The sequence below is a fragment of the Phalacrocorax carbo genome, chromosome 9 (assembly GCF_963921805.1).
Source record: "Phalacrocorax carbo chromosome 9, bPhaCar2.1, whole genome shotgun sequence".
In the NCBI taxonomy this organism is placed as follows: domain Eukaryota; kingdom Metazoa; phylum Chordata; class Aves; order Suliformes; family Phalacrocoracidae; genus Phalacrocorax; species Phalacrocorax carbo.
Window position 1 is genome coordinate 1,638,085 of NC_087521.1, and position 24,927 is coordinate 1,663,011.

The window sequence follows — 24,927 nt, forward strand, 5'->3', positions numbered from 1 at the left end:
GAAAAATTGGAGTAGGGGCTAGGAGAAGAAAAAGCAATGTGAAGAGCGAGAAGGTCAGGGACAGGAGGGAAAAGAAGCGTGAGCACCCCGACGAGTTGTAACAGGAATGCACTGTAACAAAAATAAGTTACTGAGGTGCAGAGGCGAGAGGGTGACCTGGAAATCTTAAGAGAAAAACGCAGAACTATGCAGGACCTTTTTTTGTGTCACTGGCAAGTGACACAAAACCACATTTTACCACATTTCGTGCCCTGTCATCTCTCTTCTCATGCACGCTGCCAGCCTTGCTTTCAAGCGTCTGCTAAGGTTGCACATTTATGAGTCATGTTGCCTCATCATGGAAGGGAAGGATGGGGTCATTTACGAATTTTTAAATGATTTCTTAATCTGTAATCCTTCAAATGCGCTGTGAAAAGGAACAATGAGAGCTTTCAGAACTTATGAATTGTCTCACCCTGAGATCAGGTATTTGAGGCGGGTGCTGGAGAGGTGTCTTTTTTTAATGCTTTATCAAGGTTATCAGGTGAAGAGTGTGACCCCAGTGTTTCCTTCAGTCAGTCCAGGGAGTAGCATTCCTGCGAGGTGGCTCTCAGGAGCTTGGTGTAGCCAGTCAGGGAGCTCGGCTGAGGTGGTCATCCCCGTGTGTGATCGCTGCTGGGGCGGCTGGGGGTTCCTCCGTTTCACACCCAGACCCCGGGCCAGGTCTCTCGCAGCAGCGGCCGAATGGGGAGTATCAAGGGAGGCTATTCCCCGAGGGCTCTCCCGGGCCTGGCCGGTGCTTCGTGCCTATCCTCCCGGCAGGGCGAGGAGGGGACCGTGAGGGGACAGGCGCCCCGGGGCGGGGGGACAGCTGGCAGCTCCGCCTGCCGCCGGCAGTGAGGTGGAGCGGCCCGGGGTCCTCACGGGGAGGTGGCAGCTGGGAGTGGAAAAAACCCAGGCGAGGAGGAGGAGGAGGAGGAGGAGGAGGAGGAGGAGAGGGCGCGGCGGGAGGGGAGCCCCCGGGGCGCGTGGGGCGTCGGCCGCTGCGGAGGAGCCGCTGGCCGTCCCCTCCTCCCCTCCCGCCCCGGGCCGCGGGGGGCAGGACACACCCCCGGGCGCGCGCGCTGCCGTTGGCCGGGCGGCGCGGGCGTGTGAGGGGCGGGAGGCGGGGGGCGGCTGCGGGAGGCGCGGGGCTGGAGCTCGTTAAAAGGAGCGGTAGCGGCGGTGGGAGGTGGTGTCACTCGGCGGCTCCGCGGCTTTCGCATCATGGCCCTGCGCAGCGGCTTCGCCCGGCTCCTCCTACGCAAGCAGGCGGACGCGGGGCTCCAGCTGCCCAAGCAGGCGCACTCCGTGGCGCTGGTGGGAGCTCCGCTCTCCAGGGGGCAGGTGGGCATCGTGGCTCGGCGGGAGCGGGCGAAGAGGCACCCCTTGCCGCGCCGAGGGGGCAGGTGGCTGCCGCAGCTCTTCGGCTCCTCTCCGCTCCCCTCGGCGGGGCCGGCGTACCTGGTGGCAGGCAGCACGGGCTAACACATTCCCCCTTCTCTTTGTCTCGCAGAAACGGCGGGGAGTGGATCACGGCCCCGCTACCCTCCGCGCCGCGGGGCTGGTGGAGCGGCTGGCCAGGCTCGGTGAGGCGCGACGCGGCGGGGGGCCGGGCGGGTGGAGGGGACTGCGGGGCTGCCTTCATCTTCCCCCTCCCCGGGCAGGGCATCCTTTTCGGGGCTCCTCGGCGAAGCGTGACTCAGCTCGCTTGCTGCGAGCCCGGAGGGTGGGGTGGAAGCGGTTCTTTCCAGTGAATCACGAAAGCCAAAACGCCGCTGAGGCCCCGGTGCCCCCGGGAAAGGCGATGCCCGCCGCAGAAACTGCGGCGTGGGGAGGGGGTGGCCTGCCGCATGCCACCTGGCGTGCGCCCGGAGCAGCCGAAGGAACGCCCAGCCGCACCGGGGACCTCCCGGAACAAAGAGAGCTCGGCCCTCCTGCCCCACCGACCCCCGTGTCAGCCGCCTTCTCGGAAACACTCGGGTGTACCCGCGTAGCCCCTCTGTCGGCACAGCGAGCGCCTTACTGGCACACGGAACGTGTGCTGTTCCCCTTCTGGCTTAAGAAAAGCTAGAGAAACGTGAGGCCATTTAAAACGTTATGTGCGCTCAGTGTATCCAGCCAAGTAAGACCCTTGACTGTGTTCCTCGATTTCTCAGGTCCCGTGTTTGCCTTTTCCACGTTCATCACCAGCTGCTTACCTTCTTCCTAAAATATGTGAATACTTTCATATGATGAAATTCAGAACTTTCTGGAGAGATCCTCGGATTTCTGTATCGGTTCTCATCTGAAGTTCTGCTTTGAAAGCACTTGAAAATAGCACCGTGTGGATGGAAAGCTTCTGGTCTTTTTACTGCTACTGTTACCGAAGCAAATCCACATGCTTATTTGTGTTTTAACTTCTCACATCTATTGCTTTTACAAGCCGAGAGCTGCAGAAAAAGTGTAGCACAGTCATTAGAAACAGGACATTCAGGGCAGAAACACGTAAAGTTGAATTCTGTCTCGGAGAATCTTTAATCTAAAAAGGGTTATGGAAAATTGTGTGATGGGGATGGATTGCGGCAGTGGACTACAGAAAGAACTATGTTATCTGCTCTATGTGTGGTTAGAGTTAGTGGAATTTAAATGCATGCAGAGGAAATATAATTGCCTAATAACCCTCTATCGAATTTATTCTGAATTACAAGACCTCTTTAAAGCAGAAGCTATTATTCTGTGCAGCCCTGTAGGCTTGTCCTGTGTATCTTATGATTCACAGGCTGAAAACTCCCAGTTTGCAATCAAATGGGTAGACATTTTTTCCTGTCTTGTCTTGTGCAAAGCTGACATGTATGCCATTCTTGGCAATATTTGAATGATTGTAGAGGTTGTAGGTCATGCTCACTAACACGGAAGGGGGTGTCTAAAAGAGGTCTTATATGCAGAAATAAAAGCAGGTCTGGATGTTACTGTGCTTCTTTTAAACTAATGGGTTTCCAGATTTGAAAGGATGGTATGTTATTCTAGGCAAGACTGTAGGAGTAGTTTATCTTTATATCAACAACAAAATTCTATATTGGAAGGGTTGGGGTTCTCTTTCAAGCACTTCAGATCTAATACTTCAATTCTCTAAGAATTCTTTTGGAGAGGGGAGAGACAAACCAACAGGAAAAAAAAAACATGACACAAGCTCACTTCAGTAGGAACTTGGAGAAGGTAGAAAGAAAGGACGATACAAGCCCTTTCTGAATTCCAGTAACAAAAAGTTGTGGGGATAGAAATGAAGCAAGCTAAACTAAAAAATAAGCAGAAGGTAAAAATTAATTTTACTGTGTAGTTGCTTAATGAGCAAGGAGTCCATAATCAATAATGCGCATGGAGATATTTTCTTGCTGTTCCATTACAATTTTTAAAGGCTCTGGCATTCCTTCCTACTGCAGTCCCAGTTTCCTGTTGCTGATGTATTCTTCCACTGCTGTAGGGTGTTTTGTTTGTTTGGGTTTTTTTTGTTGTTGGTGGTGTTGATCTTTATTGCTTCTGAAATCTCTGCAGCTCCCTTATGAACAGGTTCAGGTGGCACATGGATTGTAACAGGTTCTGCTGTGAGGGCCCATCCTGAAAGAATGGCGGTTACCAGCATACAAAGAGGAGTTGTTTATCTTGCAAAGATGATCTGCTTGAGGGTAGGGTGGTAGATATAGGAAGAAACTACCATGTAACCTTTTGTATTGCACGCATCTGTAGTTCATGGAAATTTAACAGATTATTGTTGTTGTGTATGGACTGTCTATTTTTCTTCTCACAGGTGGCTGGATAGCTTTGCCTGTAACGTGATAATAGTGCCATTGCTCGGCCTCCTGTGGCATGCTGAACTGGCAGTAAAACTTTAGCTGCTTTCTAACACTGAATTTTCTTGTCATACACCGGAGAATGCAACACAGCAACAGTATTTTTCTCATTACTAACTTGGATATTCTACTTTTCTGTTAAAAGAATTAATAGTTTTCATGGGACCTTGTTGTTTGTTTTCCAGGAGCAGGTAAATAATACTGCAGCAGACGAGGTTTCTCCTTTTAAAAAGAAATAACATTTATCTAAGATACAGGACTTCTGTTCTACCACACATATTGGCTACTTCTGAAGCACTTGTGTCCATAGGGTTGGAGCTGGGGGCAGAGGAGTGTGTGTTTATTGCATGCCCCCATTCTCCACTGGGATGTGAGGGAGTGCTATAAACATGATTCTCCTTGTCATTACAAGCTTAGAACCAGGCATGAGGCCACCTGTGGAAGATGCTTCCCAGCAGAAGAGCAAGGGTGGATTATGGGCGGTCTAAGGAAGTACAGATGGGGGAAAAAAAGCAGTGTTCCTGCAATGAAAACTCAGTATTCTGTAACTCTCAAATCAAATTGCCTTCGCTTGTTTCAAGTGGAAGAGATTTCTGATGATCAGATTCTTCTGTTTGCCTGAAATTGTAAAGTTAACTTACTCATTTCCTATTCATATATTCAAGTTCAATTTGGCCTGCATAAAATCAAGATGCTCTGAAGTCTCCTCTGTAATATAGCATTCAGGTATAAGGTCTGTGCGCTGCATTTGTTCTAGTCCTACGTGCATATACTTCGTTACTTTGAATAGCAAACAACCATGTGGCTTTTCATATGTTTCTATGCCTGATTTAATGACTTCCTTGATAGCGCTCAAGCCACATCAGAGTGAGAGAACACTAGACCTTTGTTTCCTCCTTTTTGCACTGTTTTACATTTTGCTTTCACTGGCTGGTATCTCTGAGAGGGAATTTTATTGTTACTTTCACCCTATTTTAACTTCCATTCTTCCATAGTCCTGAGCTGCTACTCCATTTTCTATTTTTTGGTGAGGGGGGATACCTCCCTTGAAAGAGACTGTGACTCTACCTACATGATATGATAAATTCTTAGTTGCCTAAAATGATGACTACCTATGAACAGCTTGTTTATGCTTAGGCTGAAAGATGAGGAGGGAGCTCAAAGGCAGATGGTATCGCTAGTCTGTACCGCTGTCAGAGATGAATTTCAGTCAGAGTGACTCTCTTCCCCTTCTAAGAACCAGAGAGAACACTGTTTTGTGTTGGTGTAGTAGCTTGAGGTATACTCAGGAAGAGTGTTAATGTAGCAGGAGTCCAACTCCCAAGCTAAAAACGGTGGGTGTGCAAGTATGTACCAGGGATAACTTAAAATATAACTGACTAAGGCTGTGAGGCTTCTTATTCACCTTGGTGGTGTTTGTCTTTCGGCTTTGCTCCTTCCCCCAAGGGCAATTAAAGATATTAACACCTTAAAGAACTCTTCCATCTTGCCAAAGAAGTAAAAGTTCTGTATGAAAGTAGAGACCTCTAACTCCCTGGCATCAGGGAGGTGAGGATACAAAGCTTGCAGGGCTGTGTATTGTTCTGGCAGTAAAGAGAAACGGGTGCAATATGTGGAGGCTCTTGGACTTTTGGTGGGAAGGAGTGGGGAAGGTAGGTGACAAGATGCACTTGACCTAAGCTATAGAAGATGCAAATTATGAAGTTCTTTAAAGTGAGGATTTCTTGGACCTTTCATGTTGGCTGCAGATTAAGCAGAGATTCTGATCAAACTTAAATCCAGAGTGTTGCCTAGTCCCTTTACTGAAGGAGAGAAGGATCATTCTCAGATTCTTATAAGTAATAGACAGCTGTTGTTTTGATTACTGTAGCCCTTGAGGTGACTTAGAGTACCTCTCCTGTTGCTAACGTGGGAAGAACTTGAGTATAAAATGTCTTCCCAAGTACTGACTCCTGTTGATTTCTCCCCCCCCCCCCATATTTAGAGTATTTAGAGCTGGAGGTGGCTGGGATGCTGAGTTTAGTCAAACTTGGGTTTGGATTACTCTAGAATGGATTAACAAAGGCTGGATCTGAGTTGCTGTTTTGGCGAGTTAGTGGACTGCAGAGATATGTGGCCTACAGACAGAAGTAGAGCTAGACTTGTCAGAGTGACCATCATATTATTAGTCTTTTGTTTGACCAGAACAAAGCTCTTCAGTAATAGGATTCAGGAGGTCGGGGTAGTGAGATAGAAAGGAGTAACCTCCTCTGAAAGAGGAATGGAGCTGCTAATCCCCATGTGACTGGAGATAGGCTCCCGCTTTGCCGAAAACCATTGGATTTCTACTGACATCTACTGCCAAAAATAGCAATGCAACTTTGCTGTCTCTTCAGCATTGCTCATATGGTTAGTTTCAGTCTTAACAATAAATCATGTAGAAGCTGCTTCATATCTCCCCTTTTTCCTCTCTAAATCGTCTCGGGGGAAGAGTTTAAGAGGAAGTTCTGGTGCTGGGGTTCAGTAGATGTGGACTGGCAAGAGTTACAGCGTTGGTAAAATAATTTTCATTAGCCCACCCAGTAAATATGTGTTTAAAGAGTTGCCTGTATCCCTGAAGACTTTGATAAACTGTACCACTCTGCTTGCCCTATATTTGAATTAGGATTTGACATACAGACTGTAGTTTGAGAAGGTCCACTTGTGTTAGAAACAAGATCTGTCATTTTCTGCTGTTGATAAAGTTGAAATGGGAATCAGACAAGCTTTTCAATAACTGCTGGCATTTTAAGCAGCATGTTGTTTAGCTCAATCTCCGCATCGTTGAGATGAGAAATGCTCATGGGTTCTTACTGACCACATCTGCTGTTGGTACTGTCAAAGCTAAGTATCAATTTACTAGGAACATTCTCAGGAAAAAATGGGTTAGTATATACCATAGATATGTTAGACTAACAGCTAAGTCTTCTGCCTTACAAAGCAGAAATGGGAATACCCTTTTTTGTTTTTACCCAAGGACACCCTCCCCCCTTTTTTCCTCCAGGACAGAAGAGGTAAATGCGAGTCCTCTTTTTCCTTCCTTTCCCTCAGACACAAGCATGCACAAACACCTTTGTTTAATAAAATCAGTAAAACATGCTACTGCAGCTTATTTCCAGAACTAGAATAAATGACCTATTTTTATTTATACAGTGACAGGTAGAGATCCAAGAGACTGTTATTCTTGTTTTATCTCTCAAATGTCAATTAGCCGTGACTGGTTAGATTCAAAGACAAGTGGCTTGACAAAAATCAAAGCACAGTCAAATGGACTGGTCATTACTGGCATTTGCAGTGAATCTGTGAAATTATGCCAGTTGTCAGAATGCATCAAAGGCAGGTGCTGCTCCACTCTGAGAGGGAAGGCAGCCAGGAGCTGACAAACAATGAGGCAGGCAGAAGGAGCCCTGCTGAGGCTTTGGAGGAGAGCTGTTTCGCAGGCCTCCACTAGAGCTGTTTCTAGGCTGGTTCTCTGCAGCAGACCTCATCAGCTAACTCACCTTGAGCATGGGAAGCTAAGCTCTTAGAAGTGGGGGAGTGTGCTCTGACAGCAGTTATAGTTTATCCTTTTGAGTGTTGTACCCTGTGATATTTGCATGATTACAACTAGCCTTAGAAGTTACGACAAGAATGCTGACACTGAAAGTACATGGAGCCAGAGCATTCCTTGCGGTAGGTCAGTTCTGATTCTCTTCCCTCCCCCATGTTGGAGGAGGACACAATGTGCTTGTTTTTGTTTTGGAATAAAAAGTTTTTTGTCAGTCATTGATTTGATGTTTGGTTGGTTTTTCCTCTCCCATTTGGCTGGTGCATATTCCAGGTTGTGCATTATCCATGAAGCTGGCTTTAAAAGAAACTTTGTTAATTTGGAGCAAAGTTCACTAGAAGCTTTAATTGCAACTGTTCCTTGCATCAATTCAGATTAAATACATGTAAAATATTTAAGCTATACTGATGCAGATCAGGAAACCTAAACTGATTATTTTTTCCTAATTTTTCAATAAAAGGAGATGAGATTTAAAGACCAAACAACAGAGCTTTTGGGGGTTTTGTATTTCTTTGGGTTTATGGCAATACCCTTCATCCCTGATAGTTTTATATTATAAAAGTAGTTCTAATACATAGCTGAATTTCTGTACCCATAAAACTATCTATGGATTGGAATAAGTTCAGATCACATGATGGTTTTTTTTACCATGAATGGTGTTGAAGAGAGAGGGGCAAAAAGGGAAATGACAGAGGCGAAACTTTAGGTAATGAGTTGGGTTTTGATCTGCTGTATGGTGCACAGAACCTGTTACTACTTCCTCATTTGAAACTTTATTCCTGCCTCTCATTGTGGACTCACAAGACCAAGACACCTATGGCAGCTACATGCTTATGTGAATGTGGTACAGAGGATTGTTTTTGGATGGAACATGGAAATTTCCATGGTAAAACCACCCTGTGAAAAGCAGGCAATGAGGCACTAAAGTCAAATACAAAAAAAAAAAAAAATCACATCTTTCATTTGAATATGAAGAATTTCATATGAATATGAAGAAGGCCTGATCTTAGTTTCTTGTAGCTGCTAAGAGGGAGGGGGAGAGGGCTTCAGTAATCTCTGATATATTCTGCTCTCCCTTCCTCTCAAGTGTCTGGGTTAATGAATATAATAACTACTTCTATGCCAATCTAAAGCACAAGGTGTTTGTTGTTGAGGAGAGCTGCTTTAGTATTATGACTTCCGATCGCTGTAAGTACATACTTGTTTTCCTGCTATTGGGAACTGTTTCTGGGTTAAGCTTATTTGAAGGGTATTAGAATTTACACAGGGTTTGCCAGCAGAGTGGCAGATGGCAATAGCTCCGCCCTTGTCTCCTCTCTGATGCAAGCCACAGTGTAAATGTTTCCCAATGACCCTACACTGACGTTTTTGGAGACCTCTTCAGGTCAAGTGCACTGGATTTCATAAGAGATTAAAGTTATCAAAAGGAAAACAGGTGGCTGCTTGATATGGTGTTGGAAAAAATATTTATTGGCTCATTTTATGAAAGGGATGCCTTAAGACTACACACTTGAGGTAGCAATTGGGATTGGTTTTGCTTGTTGCTGAAGCCTTTCTGTATAGGTACCTATACAGAAACTTTATCTTGAACTAGACCTTTCAGAATGCCAACAGGAAAGAACTGAGACATGAACTTCCCTCTTTGGAAGTGAAATTTTAGTGCTGGCAGAAACCTACTGAGCCATCAAATATTTATCTAATAAGAGATTTCTTCCAGCAGATATATATTCTGTTCAAAGAGAATTAGACACCGTGTAAGAACTTCCAAACAAAGTTATGATTAAATTAGGCTGCTGAAGTCTGTCTCTTGCAGCAGGAACCTTGCTAGCCTAATTTCATATTCACGTAAAACAAAAGTATGACCTTCATTTAGATAATTGTTTTTATACACACACTCCCTGGATAATTCTGGAGGGTTAAAACTGTCTTAAAACAGGCTTTAGAAGGCAGTGGTCATAATGAACTGGATCTTTTGTTTGCTCTTATGCAACATTTTGACAGTGTCTGAGAAAGGATTACAAAGTCCATACCATAAGCCAATGAGTTTATACTGAAAAGGACAGTAACAGCATGTAGCCCTTTGCTTCCTTCACAGGAAGGAAAGTAAGTTTGTCTATCAGCATTGTTCATAATACTCACTGCTTCCAGCAAAGCCTTCTGTCTGTGGTGATTCACTTAAATGGGCTTTAATCTGAGAAGACAGTTCATGGGAGTGATGCTTTTGCGTGATGGATTTTATGTAGCACATAGTATGAAGTAAGATGTAGTAACAGTGGGATTTCCAGACTCCTCTGAAAGCAGGTCAGCAGGGCTTAGAAACCAGAAAGAGGAAATATATAATTTTCCCATTTATTCAGGATTTTTCTACTTCTAGTTCACAAATACCCAGTATAAACAGGCAGTGTCAGGAGATCATTTCTACCACGTGTTCCGCATGCTTTTGTTCCAATTCCTGTTTGCTGCCTATGAGAGTCATTATAACGGTGTTGTAGCAGCATGGCATTGGGCAATGTCAGCAGACAGCCTGGATTTACAAAGCTGAATCTCCTAGCACTTTGCTGCTTCTGGCTCTAGTGTAGCATCCCAGCAGAAGAGGCTGGGGAGGCTTTCCTTGCTGCTGCCCAGATGTTTTCAGGTTAAATGCCCCAGACTTATGAGCCACTTGCTTTTACAGAAGAAAATTTTCTATAAATCTGTCCAGGGAAATTGCTTGCTATAGCAACTGCTGCTTCCTGTGGGTACTGAATAAATGGACTGGCTTTTAAGATGATACGAGGTGAACATTACCATTGTCGTACAGCTTGCTAAAGGGCATCTTATGTCCCATTTATAAGCATCATTGGGTTGAGCCCGAGTGCTACATTGATATTTTATTTGAAAAGGCATGCAGGAAACTTTATTTTCTTAAAGGTGTTCTTAATTTGTATTTCTACCTAAGTACAAGTTTGGCTCTGAATTATGAAAAATGCTGATTTCCTTTACCAGATACAGGTACAGTTCTGGTTCTGGCTGTGTAGGCTGAAGAAACAACTGCCCTCCATTCCCCTGGTCTGCTGGTTGAATGCCTGTGTGACCTTTCCCTAACGTCTTCCGTCGAAAGAAGTTGATCTAGGGAACATCTACTGTACAAACTATTTCAAGTTAACTTATTTTTAGCTGAAATGTGCCCCCAAGCAGCCCTGTTGATGAAACTGTCAGAGGAGGACACTGAACCGCTGAGAATCCCACTCCTCAGCTGTGGAAGGGATGCATGCTGCCTTTATACACTAATCACTCATACTAACAGGAGGGCTGTTGTGCATATATGCATCTTATTTACATAATTATACTCTGTGGCCATATTCCCATAGACACCTCCATCTCCCTGATATGTCTTTCAAGCTCCTCTAACAGAAATAGGTGAATCAAGCCTGGTTTGTTTTTTTATGTTTTACTTTTTGTTTGTTTAGGTTTTTCTTGGTTTTTTGGTTGGTTTTTTTTTTTGGGGGGTGGGCGGGGGGTGTGTGGGTTGTTTGGTCCGTGTGTGTCCCGTCCTGTTCCCACCCCCTTCAAAAGGTGATTTCCTCTTGAGCCAGGGTGCTGAGGAAGCTGACTTGTATGGACTTCGTGGTTATAAATGTTCTGCACTGTTGATAATTGAATAATGAATCAAACCATGTATTTTTCACTTGCATGTAATTTCTGTTAGAGCCTGAAAGTGGAACAAAAAGTTTCTTTTGATAATATTTAATTTAATATTATTTAGTTACTAGCAAAATGTTTGTAATGTTTAGTTTGTAAGAGCTGTAGCTCTTACATTTAAAAAGAATTTCAGTCCTGGCTAGACCTGATCTGTGGCACTGACAAATGGTGTGGATGCTGTGCTTTCTAACGAAAGCAAGGAAGCTGGCTCTCCTATCTGCCCACATTTTTTCAGTTTTCAGAACTTGGATCTACTGCCTTTTAAAAGGCCCTGATATATTCTTCATGCTCATTTTCTGTGCTGATTCAAAAAGATGTTATTTTATAGCTATCAGTGTCTTAAAATAGGGAGTGCCCCAACTACCAAAGAAATTAAGTGCTTATTTTTTGGTGTGGTGGATTATACAAATCTTTCACTAATGGCCAAGTAACAGCAAGATCCACCAGACTGCACTGCACTGTAGCATGTCTATCCATTTAGCAATTTCTGTGTTGGACAAAATAATGTAGTTGAGAAAGATTAAGCTTTTTAAATTCTTTAAAGGAAAACTATTTGCAAGCCAGGCAGATGAAATGAAAAACAGTTCAGGTCTGTAAGTGTTAGACTAATGCCTGAGGCACTCTAAATAAAAGCTAAGAAAATACATCCATAATTACTTTAATAATTTGATAAATTCTTTTTCTTTGCTCAATAAGCATTAAGAGAAATGCACGTGTTGAGTTCATCTCTAATATCTGGTCAATCCTAATAAATATGTGTATGCACATGCATACACACACTTCTAATCACTTCAGGAGACACGGTTTATCTATGTATGTGTTGTGTTTTGGGGGTTGTTTTTTGTGTACTATCCCTTCACTAAGCTTTCTTTTTGCCCTAAGGTCATTTAATCATAACCTCAAACTCTAGGCACAATTAAAAGTAGGAAGAAGAGATATTATTAATATTTGAGGATTGGATTAGTGCATACTTCTGAGATTAACTGTGTTCTTAAACAGATACATTTTCAGCCAACTATCCAATGGCTATCACCCTGGGAAACTTGAGCTATCCTCCGCAAGCACATAAAAACAGTAGGCCTAAATAAATGAGGGAAGCACGAAGCTGCTACAGGGCTTATGCACTCTATCTGAACAATGAACTTTTGAAGATGGCAACAAAAACCGAAGGCATCTATTGTCTTAACAGACATGAGGCTTTTTATAAACGTAACTAGAGAGAGAGACTACTTAATGCAGGAGATCCGAGTACCATTTGTCCAAAAGGCAGATGACATCCCAGAATTCTGGACCCCAAACATGTGTCTGTCCATCTAACATACCTATACTGTAAGCTGCATGAACCTCATGTGATTGTAAGAAATGAATGGCTTTTTTTTATTCAGAAGCTGAAACAAGTCTTTTTCCCTTATAAATGGGGGTTGGGAGGAGGGCAGGATAAAGAAGGAAATTCTTGAACACAAGTGCTACTTCCCCATACACACTTGCTAGAATCTGCCATGTTTGGCCTGCTTTGAGCATAACCTGAAGAATCTTAACAGGTTCCTTCAAGTGTTATGAAAGGCGGCATGGCCGGTTCTTTGTTTTACACTGATCTCAGGACGGAGCTTAATGATAGACTTTCTTTTCATTCTTTTTCATCTTTTAATGGGTAGAAATATTGTGATGTGCTTTTATGTCCTGTAAGAGAGAACAAAACATAAGTGGTAGTCCTTTTTCCCATTATGTTGTGTAATGTGCAGTCCTGCACTGCGTAAGTTGCTGAACACAGCTCCCATTTGCGGATTTACTTCCCACAGATGCCAGAGGTATTAGATCAAATATTATTAACTTGTACAGCATCTCTAAAAGCTCTTGATACCTATTGAATGATGCAATGTCTTGAAGTCTTACTTCCAAAACTTGTCTCCTGGGGACACTCAAGTACTTTTATCAAACTTCAAAATGTGTAGCTGTGTGCATATGAGTGAGAAGTAGCCTTGCAGGAAGATGTGAATTAAAAAAATTAGACTTTTGACATTCATTGAACATCTCTCAGAACTCACAACTCTTCTCTGATTCTGCAAAGCAGCAGAATGAAACAGAGGGTAAAAAATGTAGTGGTCGTATGGGAGATCAGTGCATTCAAATCTGAACTAAATGGGCTCAAAATTATGCAATCTTAGTGGCTAATTAGGTATTACCAAAGGAGGGGAAAAAATGCTGTTGTATGCCTGTGTTGCCTTTTGAAAATGAGGGAGTTGGTATCTCACGTTCCAGCTTACTGCTTTAAGTCTCTGCAGCTAATGTGCTTTGTTACAGAGTTGCTGAGACTGCTTATTTAATCTTTTGTCAAGTGGCAGCGCTCAGCTGCCATGTCCTCTCCTAGCAAATACCCTGACATATGTCCATCTATGTCCCTGCTATAAAAAGGATGCTTCCCTATTTCCCAGCCACCTAACTCTCACAAATGACTCAGCCATTCTCCCTCATTTTTTCACCAGTCAAAACTCCTTTTGAAATTATAATAAAGACATGTTTTTCCTCAATGTTACTTTTATTTCCACTGAGCAAAATCAGAGACCCTGTTTCTTAGATATTAGATGAATGACTTAATGGAAATTAAGCAGGAAGACCAGAGCCCCAAGGAGGCTGTTTATTCATATTGATTTTCTTTCCTTAACTTTTTTCAAGGTGCCCTGTTAGGCATAGGATGGCTAAAGGCAGAATGTCAAGCTCTAGCCTGGATGCTTTGAACTGCAAACAGACTAGTGGTTCTGAGGAACAAATGGGACAGGCATGACTGGTATTCAGGGTGGTCATGACTTATTTACAGCTGTACCAGCAGTGGCTTAATACCTTGGGGCCTTTACAGTCCTTATCAGTGCCTGCAGCCACAGGCCTGCCTGAAACTGAGAGGCTCTGGCCTGTGACATACTGTTAGAAATGTTGGTTTCTAAATGACTGTTAAGAAAGCACATGGTATCAGACAGCAGAGCTTCAGAGGATAAGCTCTATAATGGACATGAAAGAGAATTAAACTTAAAATGCAGCCAGTTGATCAATATGCTCCCACTTGGGTGGAGGAGGGGAAGCAACACTTGGAAATGTTCCCTTGTTTCCTAACCTGTGAAGTGACTCTACTTCACAGTAAGTAAACAGAAATATGTATTAGGAAAGGCTAAGTCTTAGACCCAGAATGGTGTCAGGCTTCAACAGCCAATTAAGTTGTAACAGGCAATGACAGGATCTCAGAGAGGGTTGGGATCAAAGCCCCAGAATTAAAATGCCTTCTAAAACATCTTGCGTTGAGAAAATGGACAGGTTCTCTTACAGAGCACTAGTGCATCCTCTGAGTTGACTGGAAGTACTGTAAGAAAATCTTCTTTATTGGTCATGTGGCACTTTTGTGTCTGGATTGTTGTGGGGTTTGAAAACGGAAAATAACTGCTAGGACTCAGGTATAGTTAGTGAAACACGTAGGCACTTTGAGCAACTGAGCTCATTTAAGGCTGTATACAATCTGTTTAACTGGGAAGGGAGATGGCAATACAAACTGTACTTTTTCATGTTAAAATTACCAAGAAATAAGTTTGAAAAGCCAAACTGGTTTTCTAGGTGACTTTCTATGACTGTCCTACCTCGCTGCTGAATTAAAGCAACAATACCATCTTCAGCTTCCTAATCTGTAGAGTTGTGATACGGTTGTTTGCAAGGGCATGCAAATAGTCAAATGAATCCATTCCTTTCCCATTGATCCTTTCATGTGCCCACTTGATTTTTCTGAGGGGTCTGTATTGTGAACATTTCTCTGGGCACTTATTTAAGTAACTCACTTTCTCCTTTTGCTGCTGTGTTTCCAGGATGCCAAGTGTACGACTTTGGAGATTTGAATTTCACTCAAGTTCCCAATGACGAACTGTACAACAACCTGATTTTATATCCCCGGTCAGTGGGTTTAGCCAGCCAGGTCCTGGCTGATGCTGTAAGCAGAGCAGTGGCTGCTGGACACAGCTGTGTGACTATAGGAGGCGATCACAGGTGAGCTGAGCTAGAAGCAAGTAGTGGTGCATACTGCAGGTTGATACTTGGAGTATGAGAGTGCAATTAAAAAAATAAGGGGATGGTGGGAACAACCTGGGGTCACTTCCTGGCAATAACATAGGGTAGCAGCATTTTTATTTTAGTGCTGGGGCTTTTAGGGTGGAACATGGAAGAGAGCTACAAAAATCTGACCTTCTAAGACAGTACTGCTTAGCTCCAGACTGTTCTGTGTTCTGTAGACATGCAAGGGAGGTTTTCCTGTCTGGGAAAGTTTGTGTGATCAGGTCCCTTCAGGAGTTCTTGTGGGTTTTTTTTTATTGCTGGATGTTCAGTAATGGTGTCTCTTGCCCCTCAACTCTCAGGATGGGTTTGTAATGCCTGCACACAAACCATTTTGTAATAGATCTTGTAACATGTGAATCTTTCTCCCCTTTTTCACTAACCTTTTGTCTGAGAATTGGTTGAAGAAGGTAGGGCATGTAAGTGAGTGATTTGGTGTGGAAGATGTCATGACTGGAATGAAAAAAACCAGGTGAATAGCAGAATTGATAAGTAAGCACACTAGATTATCTAAGAGAGAATTTGGAGCAGACCAGGTGAAAGTTATGAGTGTGGGAAGGGTGCCAGTGGAGAGAGAAAAGAGCTCTTTCTCATCTGTCAGTATAAGTATATAGACCTGTGAAGTTACTTGGAGTCTCCTGGAAGAATGATAGTGGCATGCCATGCAGTTTGTATGGGATGCAGCCTTTACTGTTGCAGATGCCTGATGTACTGAAACATGACAACGTTGCTGACTGAAGTTGCAGAGACTTCCCATTGTCCTGAAGGAGAACTGGTGACTAAAGACTTTGCTACTCTCTTTCCAGCTTGGCACTTGGTTCTGTCAGCGGGCATGCACGGCAGTGCCCACACCTTGGCGTGATCTGGGTGGATGCACATGCTGATATCAACACCCCTCTTACAACTCAGTCTGGAAGCCTCCATGGGCAACCTCTCTCATTTCTCTTGAGAGAGCTCAAAGATAAAGTAAGTATCTTGCTTCTACAGTTCACCTACATTGGAATCCTCAGAGCATTTTACTTTTTCTGGTGTAAGGTGCTTTCTTAGCTGCTGCAAATGCACACCTTTTGTTATCTGAGTATAAGCAAAAATATGTAGTATTTCTGTGTTTACACATGTACATATATACGCATCCCCTATACACAAATGCACACGTGCACATGCAAATATATATATACACTGACACATTTAGAAACAAGAATGAGAAGAAGCTTTTAATTGTATTAGCACCCTCATGCATTGTACAGAAAGCAAGCGTTCACACAAGCTCTGTGTAGCAGCCGACCATGCTGCCGTTCCTGCGTAAGGAGCAGAGCTGGTGCGGAGGCTGTGCAATGGCAGCAATTCCACCAAGTGTGCAAAGGAGGGAACCTCCCTGAGCTGAGCCTGTGCAAGCTGTGCCCAGCTCACCTCCAGTGACAGCTGGTTCCCGCACACCGTGCGCACTTCTGCTTGGTTTAGCTCTTCTTTTGACAACCTTGGGGCCTGATGGGCTGTTCCTGCCTGATCTCTCCTAACTGGCTGCTCTGGTGTTGGCTCCACTGGTAAATATTACAAATCAAGAGTACCTGTACCCACTTTCAGGGTGATTTTGAAGAGATAGTCTTTGTCTTGAAAAGAGGTCAAATTATCAAAGAGCTGTTTACCCCTGGGTACGTGGAATGTGCATGACCACTTTTTGCTCCTGTCAGGATGCCAACCAGGAGGTTGACCCGAGGCCTGCATATCCTTCTTGGTTTAGCTGCGGCCTGTATCTCCCTATACAGGTACCTGTAGCATCCCCTGGAGGCTCAACAGTGACAGCCTGTGCAGCGTTAGTAACTGGGCCATTTGCAGTGGGAACATAGGTATGACAATCTGCTTCTGCTGAAGCTTGGGCTGGAGAGTGGGATCAGCCACCACAGGTTGAGAATGGATGCTAGAGCTGCAGGAAACCTGACTCGATTTTATTCTGGCACTTTGCACTGCTAGTCATTTCTGTTAGGATCCCCCACCCTGATAAATTTTGGGGGTGTTGTGTTGGGGGAAGTATGTATCTTCCAAGTAAGACCAAGCACATATTAACATCTTTATGGCTACTGAAGATACCATTGCGCTCTTACCTATTGGCATAGTGAGATTACTGTCATCTGGTAAAGCAGCTCTTTTCTCCTGCAAATTCTTTTGCATTAATTCCATCCTGCAGTCAATTTTGTGCTTTTATGTACTTTCTTCTTTCTAATAATTCTAGTATGGTCTCTACAAACATGCTAGAATTCCCAAAATAATGCAAAATTAATGGGGCTTCTTTCAAATATCCCCAGGGCACAAGACAGTTAATATAAAAGGCTACTGTATTTCTAGTTTCTTGCCTCTAAGTTAAAGGGGGTGATTTTTTTGTCTTTTTGGCAACTCCACCCACTTCTGCAGAAGAGACAGGAAGAGCGAAAGAAAATTTTGTGACTTTTGGAGCTCACCCAAGGTGAACAGTTTGTCTTGGTGAGAACAGAACAAAGTCAAGTTTTTTGATAGCTGAGGAAGGAGGAGAGAGGCAGAATAAGATATGTTGCTTTCCTTTTTTGTCAGTATGACAAAATTATTTAATCTGCTTCCTGTATATACATAGTTGATTTCTGGTCTGCAGGGCTCCAGTTCTTGAGCAGCACAGAAAAGCAATTTTTTTTTAAGAGCTACTAAAAGAATACTGGGAGCTTTCTGCGGTCAGTGGGGGAGCAGGCCTCTGGCCAGCAGCAGTAGTGAAGAGTACAAGTAGTCTATACTTAGGGGTGAGTTAGTCAGCTATGGTGCTGGTTATGAGATCTCAGTACAAGCCCACCTGAATTCTAGCTGTCAGGAAGCCTACGCAGAAACATCTGACACTTTGCAAACAGGTGTGCACTCATTTAGAGGTTTTTCTTACCCTATTGTACTCCTGCTTAGAGGGAGGAAGCCAACGTCTGCTCTGCTGGTGCAAGGCGGCTTCTACCACAGTATAAATTTTTAAACAGCAATAGTAGAATGTGCCTTCAACAATAGCTTGCCTGGCTACATATCTGACTTGCTGGAGGGAACCTTTACGTGTGAACAGGCGCACATGGCTCACTCATCCACTAGAGCATCTGTGTTGACAATGGGGACAAAAATATTTACTGTCGCTCTTTTTCCTGAGTGCTTTGCAAGGATTCTTTTTGAATCCTAAAACTGAAGGCTACTCTAGTCCTACTGCCAAGTGTAACACCTCACAACAACAAACTAACCGGTTGCACTTTTTGCTTCTCAAGGAGGTTTTGATCGTGTCAAAGGGCACAGAGGATAGCAGTGCAAGAGGGTAAGAGATATTTTGCAGTGAGCCCTGCATATCTCCTTCTTTGCTTTCATTCATGCTGTGAAGGGGTTTTTGAGCAACCCCTCCCCACCATGCACTCTCTCTGACTTACAAGACTTAATCATCAAAATAGTCTCAGGAAGACTAGTTAGCTCTTGGCTCCCTGTCTAGATTGTTTTGTAGAAGCACAGAGAAACAACAGCTCCTTTGAGGATACAAGAAGAGAGCAAAATAAAATGTAGTCATGCGTCCTATCTGATTCATTGCCCATTTCTACTAACTGGTTCTGTTCTTCCAGCATCTCCAGGCTCCTTGTTCCTCATTCCCTATTACAAGACTATGAGATGGAGGCAGTAGCACAACATATGTTTCTCTTGGTAGCACAACCTGCTTAGACTGTTCTTGACCCCACACCAGCAACTCCGTTTAGCTGCTGTAACTTTCTGTGGGCTTGCACGAGAACTGACTCAGGAGCACTCTGGTTAGTTTTTGACACACATCATCATGTCCTAGCCCTTATTCACTGTGTGACCCCACAAACAGCTGTCCTGGCACAACATTACAGGGTAAACTGATGTGGCAGCAACTGCCAAGAACTCCCCAGGGCTGTTTCAAGTCCCTCAGTTTAGGTGTTCTCATCTTTTTTTAGAAGCCCTTATGTATCCAGGGCTAATAAGCTTGGTCAATGCTCTACTGGATTGTGTCTCCATGTAGCAGACACCATGAAGTATAAAAGTAGAGCATCTGGCTATGAAATAAAAGTATTTGGCCAGGTTGCTGTAGAACAAACCCCCGGTGCTGCTTGCACAGGCCATTCACAGGCTGCCAGCTGCTACTGGTTTGTCTAGGCAGCTTCGCAGGAGCACTGCCTGGTATCCTGCAAGGCAAGGTGGCACTTCAGAGTTTTTAAAAAAAACTTTAAAACAGCAAAATTAATTTTAAGAGAAACTCTTTATGAACATAAGCCTTTAACTGGCATTCCTCAAACTGAGCATTAGTGTCAGGGCTCTCACAGCCATTCAAATTAAACTCATAAACTGTTATTAATAACTTACCCTGAAAATGCCTGTACCTTTTTCTGATGCCTGTTTGCCTGTACTATTCGCAACTTGTTTTCTATTGCAACAAAGTAAAACCAGAGCCTACCAAAGGAAGTTGCTACATTCCATTCTCTTTAAATAAAGAAGGGGTGTAATTAAAAATGGCAGTATTAAATCTGCTAAATCATTGACACTAGAGAGTATCTGACAATATTATAACACTATGGTCAGCTTATGGTATGGGGAGACCTGAATTATTTTTCCTGGTGGTCTCCAATTCATTTATCCTTACTCTGAATTCATGACTGCAGAAAAGTTTTAAGTCATTTCCCCAGAGTAACATTTATTAGAGCTACGGATGTGTTAGCCTTTAAACAAATCCAAATGTTGTAACTGAGAAGAGGGAAACAAAGCTGCCTTAATGCTTGACAGCTGTGTTAGCTGTAGCCATTTTCAGAGCTGGGAGAGGAAGGAGGGAAACTTGAGTTAATTTAAAGTACTAGCAAAATTAGTAGGTATTACCAACTGAAGGATTTTTATAATTGCATACCACGACTACTTAATTACCAAAGCTGAAAAACTGACCTCATCATCCTTCATTTGCTGTCCTAAACCTGCTCTCTTTAGTTCTACATTAAAAATCAGTACGATGTAGCCCAATGTGGAGGCCCAACTTCTTGTAATTTTTTTTTCCCACTTTGAATTTGTCCATCTTTAATGTTGTTCTTGCAACAAAGTCTGCATGACTTTTTTGTGATTCTCCTAAAAGGACAGAGACACCTTGGTTTTTATTCTTCCACTTAAGTATGATGTACTGGGTTAAGTTACTTAGCATTATCATTAAATGCACTAAGTGATCTACATCCGAATATCTAGTTTCTTATCATTCCCCCTTACAGTCACTGATGCCAATTACCTATTGCTTGTGGAGTTGGGCTGTTTATTCCTCCTCAACAAACTGGAAAATGCAGAAGAGTAAAAACTTCATTCGTTAACATTCAACTCAGGTAAAAGGGTACAACAAAAGCAAGGACTGATTAAACCAGGACACCAGACTCTCAAGTGAAGTATCTCTGTTTAGACAGAGAAAGGATACTATAAATAAATACAAAATTTTGAGGCAAGCATTAAATACGGTTTAATACAGTTTTGTTATATATGTCATTAAACTAATCTAATACCAAACCTTTGCTTGCAGGTACCACAACTTCCTGGCTTTTCCTGGCTAAAGCCCTGCCTTTCAACATCTGATATCGTGTACATTGGTTTGAGGGATGTGGATCCTGCAGAATAGTAAGTTGATTTAGATTAAAGGATTTCTCTAAAGGCTGAAATCATGAGCTGCTTTCCACATCTGGCTGTTCCATTCACAAAGGCTGCTAGATTTAAGCTTAGGCCAGTAATAATTTTTTAAATTATTTTAACAGCTACATTTTGAAGAACTATGAAATCCAGTATTTTTCCATGAGGGATATTGATCGCCTTGGAATTCAGAAAGTTATGGAAAGAACACTTGAACAACTGATGGGCGGGTAAGAAACTATTATCCGACTTAAACTACTCTAATCATCCACTTGTTAAATATCTACTTTCCTTCTGCATCTTGAACTGGAACGATTTTACAGTGTTTAGCAAAAAGCTACAAGAGAGGTTAGAGTTATGGCTTTGTTTTACATGATTTGTTGTGTTTCTTGAGGAGTTCTGCACTTCGCTGCAGTTTGACAAAATGTCTGAATCATCTTGGAGTCTAAGGTATCCATTATACTTTTAAAAACATATGTAGTGACTGTTAGTGCCTGAGGTAGAAGCACTTGATGGCTTCCTCCTTAGACTGTGCTATAGATGCTGCCACGTTCAGTTCAGCTACTGAAATGCACTGGAACCACTTCAGTTCAGTGCTGAAGTCTTTGCTACCCTTGTTCACATTTGCTGAACTATCAGGGCTCCCTGATCTATCAGGGAGCAAATCGTGCTGGTCTAGGGACACATGGAGAGGATCAGGGCTGAGTGACCTCTCACCACAGGGTAGAACAGAAGTCCTGTAAGCCGAGCAAGGCCCATGGATCTGTGCTGCATGCTGTTGTATCTAAAGATGCGCTTGCCCTCCCTTCCTGGCTGCAGCTGTGTCAAGTGAAGTTGCTAATCCAGATGCTTCTCCCTACTGAGCATCTGCAGTAAATTGGAATTACTCATGCTACCACTTAAACAGCTCATCTGAGGGACAAGCAGTGTCCAATTTCTTAAGCTGTCACAGGTTGCCAGACATCATGTAGTGACTAACTAATGTTTTAGGTTTGAGATTATCCTTTGCTTTTTCATCAGCTAGGCTTACATGGCAGAGTTTGGAGGCAGCCTTCAACTATTGACCTGAAAAATGCAGAACGACCCATTCATTGTGATGAGCTGTCTATGAAATCCTTAAGCTTCATGTTTCCTCCATCCTAGATGCCACGCAAATCGATGTTTCAGCCTTTCACCCTGGCTTTCTGTACAAAAGGAGAAAAGGCTGGATTACATTGTATGTTTCTCTGTGCTTTTCCAGCTAAGGAGACAAATACCGGATAAGATGGTTAGAACTGAAGTACTTATCTTCAGCCAAATCAGACCTGGGCAGAGGCTCAGTAAAAGTAGAAAGTCAAACTTCCATTTTCCCAATGCGTACTGGGGAAAGTTCTGAGCTAAGAGATGTTTCCACGTCCAAAGATACTAACAAAATAAAGTCCTTTCCAAGTGTATGTAAGACACAGTGTGTGACTTAAGACCTTTAGCATCATGGAGCATGATGCTACTGTGCTGATCAGCCTGGACAGTAAGAAATAAATGTAGAAAAAGTTCAGGGTTCTGAGATAGCTTTTCTTGGTTTATTCTGCCTCAGGAGACAGAGACCAATCCACCTGAGTTTTGACATTGATGCTTTTGATCCCTCACTGGCTCCAGCAACTGGGACTCCTGTTCTGGGTGGATTGACTTACAGAGAAGGCATGTACATCACAGAGGAAATACACAACACAGGTAGGAGTTGACCAGCAGCACTGGACTGAGCAAGGATGGGACAAACTACACAGAGCTCATATTGGTTCTGTCTCTCCTGTGTAACTAGATAATAAGATAAAGGTAGCCAAACCTGAGGTGCCTACAGAGCCAATCCAGCCTTCAGTAAGGGGAAAAGCAGCCCTATGTTTGGGCAGTGCCCCAGGTGTTAGAAGCAGCTTAACCGTCAACTTACCAAAAGTGAATAAAATACATAAGATGACCAAGTTGTTAATACATTATGTAACACTGTCCCCTGCTCTGAAACACATAAGGTAAGATGTAAAAATGGGCTTCCATGATTAAAAAAAAAAATAAATGCAAACAGCTCTGTAGGATTGAAGGCTAGCAAATCAAGCTTTTGCAAGTGTGCTGCAGCTGACTCAATATATGAGGAATTTCCTTCTTATGCATGGAGTTTTTGTTTGTTTAAACAATGAGTTACTTGCAGTGAAAGTTGGTATGGGAAGAAGGAAAAAAAAAAATCCAACAAACAACACATCACAACCAGACAACAGATTCAACAGAATCATGAGTAGGATGGCAGAAAATACTAGGTGAAACTATAATATCCCCTAATTTTTGGACTGGGAGCAAACAAGATTAAAAAACTATTCCCCTCATAAGTGTATATGGAACATCAAACTAAATGCTAAAAGCATGGATGAGTGAGGTAGTGACAATATAAGAAAGAACCAAATTAAAAACACAAACTTGCATCTAGGAGTGATAACCTCATCCCTCACTTGAGCCAATTCTACTTAAGCCTGTGGCCTACTCTATCCCTTAGACAAGTATCAGGTTTGCTGCAATGAATGAAAAGCTGCATAAGAATCACTGTTAGGGATTTTACCCTTTTCTTCATAGTAACCATGCTGTGAACTGTTTTCACAGGAATGCTTTCAGCTGTAGACATGGTTGAAGTCAATCCACTGCTTGGAGCTTCTCAAGAGGAAGTGAATGCAACTGCTAGTCTTGCAGTTGATGTGATTGCAACGTGCTTTGGGCAGACAAGGGAAGGAGCACACACTGCTTTTGATGAACTCCCAACACCCAGTTCTCCAGATGAATCTGACAGTGAAGAGCAAGTGAGGATTTAAGAATCCAAAGCGTTGGGTACACTGGACATTACAGAGCTCTGCCAAGGCCCTTGGGGGGATAGATTGTCAACACTTGGCCGATACTGTTAACTTCTCTGTTTTTAAATAAACTAGCTTTTCCACTGATCAGTGGCTACTTTACTTAACTAAACAAATAAATCTTGGTATCTAATATATATAAATCGAGACAATAAAATATTTATTACCTTCTTATTAATCTTACCAGTAGTTCAAGTCTGTCTCTGCCTTTTCCTTTTACTCCCATTCTCTGTCTTTCTAGTGTCAGTACAGTTTCAGCCAACATGCTGTCTGCCTCATAAGACAGTTCAATCCTTAGGTGCTCAAAGAGAACAGACATCCCATCGGTTCCTCAACAGTGGAAAAGTTCATCCTGCTCATGAAGGTTCATCTGCTGCGAAAGAACTTGTAGTAGACCACACCTCCTAGGATGGCTAGTTCCAGGATGATGATAATTGACAGCAACAACTTATTAGTGGTTACTCTAGAGTTAAAAAGTAAAAAAAAAAAAAATCCAAGATAGCTTTGTTTTCATAATCAAGAGGGGAAAAAAAGATTCTAGATAATTTGGTCACCATCCTACCTTCAATGAGAAGTACACTCCCTGTTTTAGCTAGACCACAAAGTGCTGTTCAAATAGCTTTTAACAAGCAGGAAGGGACAAACTTGACAGTTTCCTACTCATGTTTTTCTGGAAATTCTGCTTGTCTTACACCTCAACAGTAGCAGCTCTGCTCCTCTTCCTCCCCCCACTATGGCAGATCATTCTGCTCTATACATACCTACTCCTCTGCTCAAGCAGAGAGGAAAAGCCTCTGATAACTTATTGTGCTAAAAAAACCCAAGATATAAAACTTGGAACTATGTAGTTGTAGTAAAATGACACAATCTCAATAACATACTATACTTTTACTATTGAAAATCATACAGTTAGTTATTGTAACTTCCTTTGGCAACAGGTATGAAGGAAAGCTTGTTAGGCCAGAAGTACCTACTGCAAATAAACTAGTTCATAGAGTCTATGAGGGTAATTAAACCATAGTTAAGATAAACACAGTTAAGCAGCCAAGACTTTAGTATATGGTCTCATACAACTGCCTAGCTACTCTAGGGCATTACTGTGGGCTAAACAGATTTATCTGTGTCATCAGACACCTAAATCTAAAGCTGTGCTTTATGGCACAGCTTTTTCCAACCTGAATAACAAGTTGTGTCTGAAGTTATCTTTCACTATTCACTGTAACTTGCTTACATCCAA

At 42.8% G+C, this 24,927-nt stretch overlaps 2 protein-coding genes across 5 annotated transcripts in view; one reads left to right on the plus strand and one right to left on the minus strand.

Moving 5' to 3' along the window:
* Nucleotides 1-1,155: 1,155 nt before the first annotated feature.
* Nucleotides 1,156-23,879, plus strand: ARG2 (arginase 2). Its single transcript, XM_064460079.1, has 8 exons — nt 1,156-1,365; nt 1,535-1,607; nt 14,937-15,114; nt 15,984-16,143; nt 20,720-20,814; nt 20,949-21,053; nt 22,397-22,533; nt 23,446-23,879. The coding sequence occupies exons 1-8, from the start codon at nt 1,246-1,248 to the stop codon at nt 23,649-23,651; spliced, it is 1,074 nt and encodes a 357-aa protein (XP_064316149.1). The 5' UTR covers nt 1,156-1,245; the 3' UTR covers nt 23,652-23,879.
* VTI1B (vesicle transport through interaction with t-SNAREs 1B) overlaps nt 3,304-24,927 on the minus strand; it is a 35,432-nt gene continuing 13,808 nt past the window's right edge. Inside the window, exons 6-7 of one of the 4 annotated variants that reach the window (XR_010374380.1) lie at nt 23,858-24,153; nt 3,500-3,615 (exon numbers count right to left, since the gene is read on the minus strand). Coding sequence is in view for 2 of the 4 variants with exons in the window: in XM_064460087.1 (XP_064316157.1) it covers nt 24,057-24,153 (97 nt within the window). In the remaining 2 variants the exon portion in view is untranslated. Of the gene's footprint in view, nt 3,616-16,364; nt 20,595-23,833; nt 24,154-24,927 lie in introns of those variants that run through there. The other 3 variants (XR_010374379.1, XM_064460088.1, XM_064460087.1) reach the window with 3 other exon arrangements.

Excerpts from the sequence above, each read along its gene's own strand:
- ARG2 (XM_064460079.1), top strand. The coding sequence starts at position 1,246 with ATGGCCCTGCGCAGCGGCTTCGCCCGGCTCCTCCTACGCAAGCAGGCG. Across the intron at positions 20,815-20,948 it reads GATGTGGATCCTGCAGAATA|CTACATTTTGAAGAACTATG; the intron begins GTAAGTTGATTT and ends TTATTTTAACAG. Across the intron at positions 21,054-22,396 it reads CTTGAACAACTGATGGGCGG|GAGACAGAGACCAATCCACC; the intron begins GTAAGAAACTAT and ends ATTCTGCCTCAG.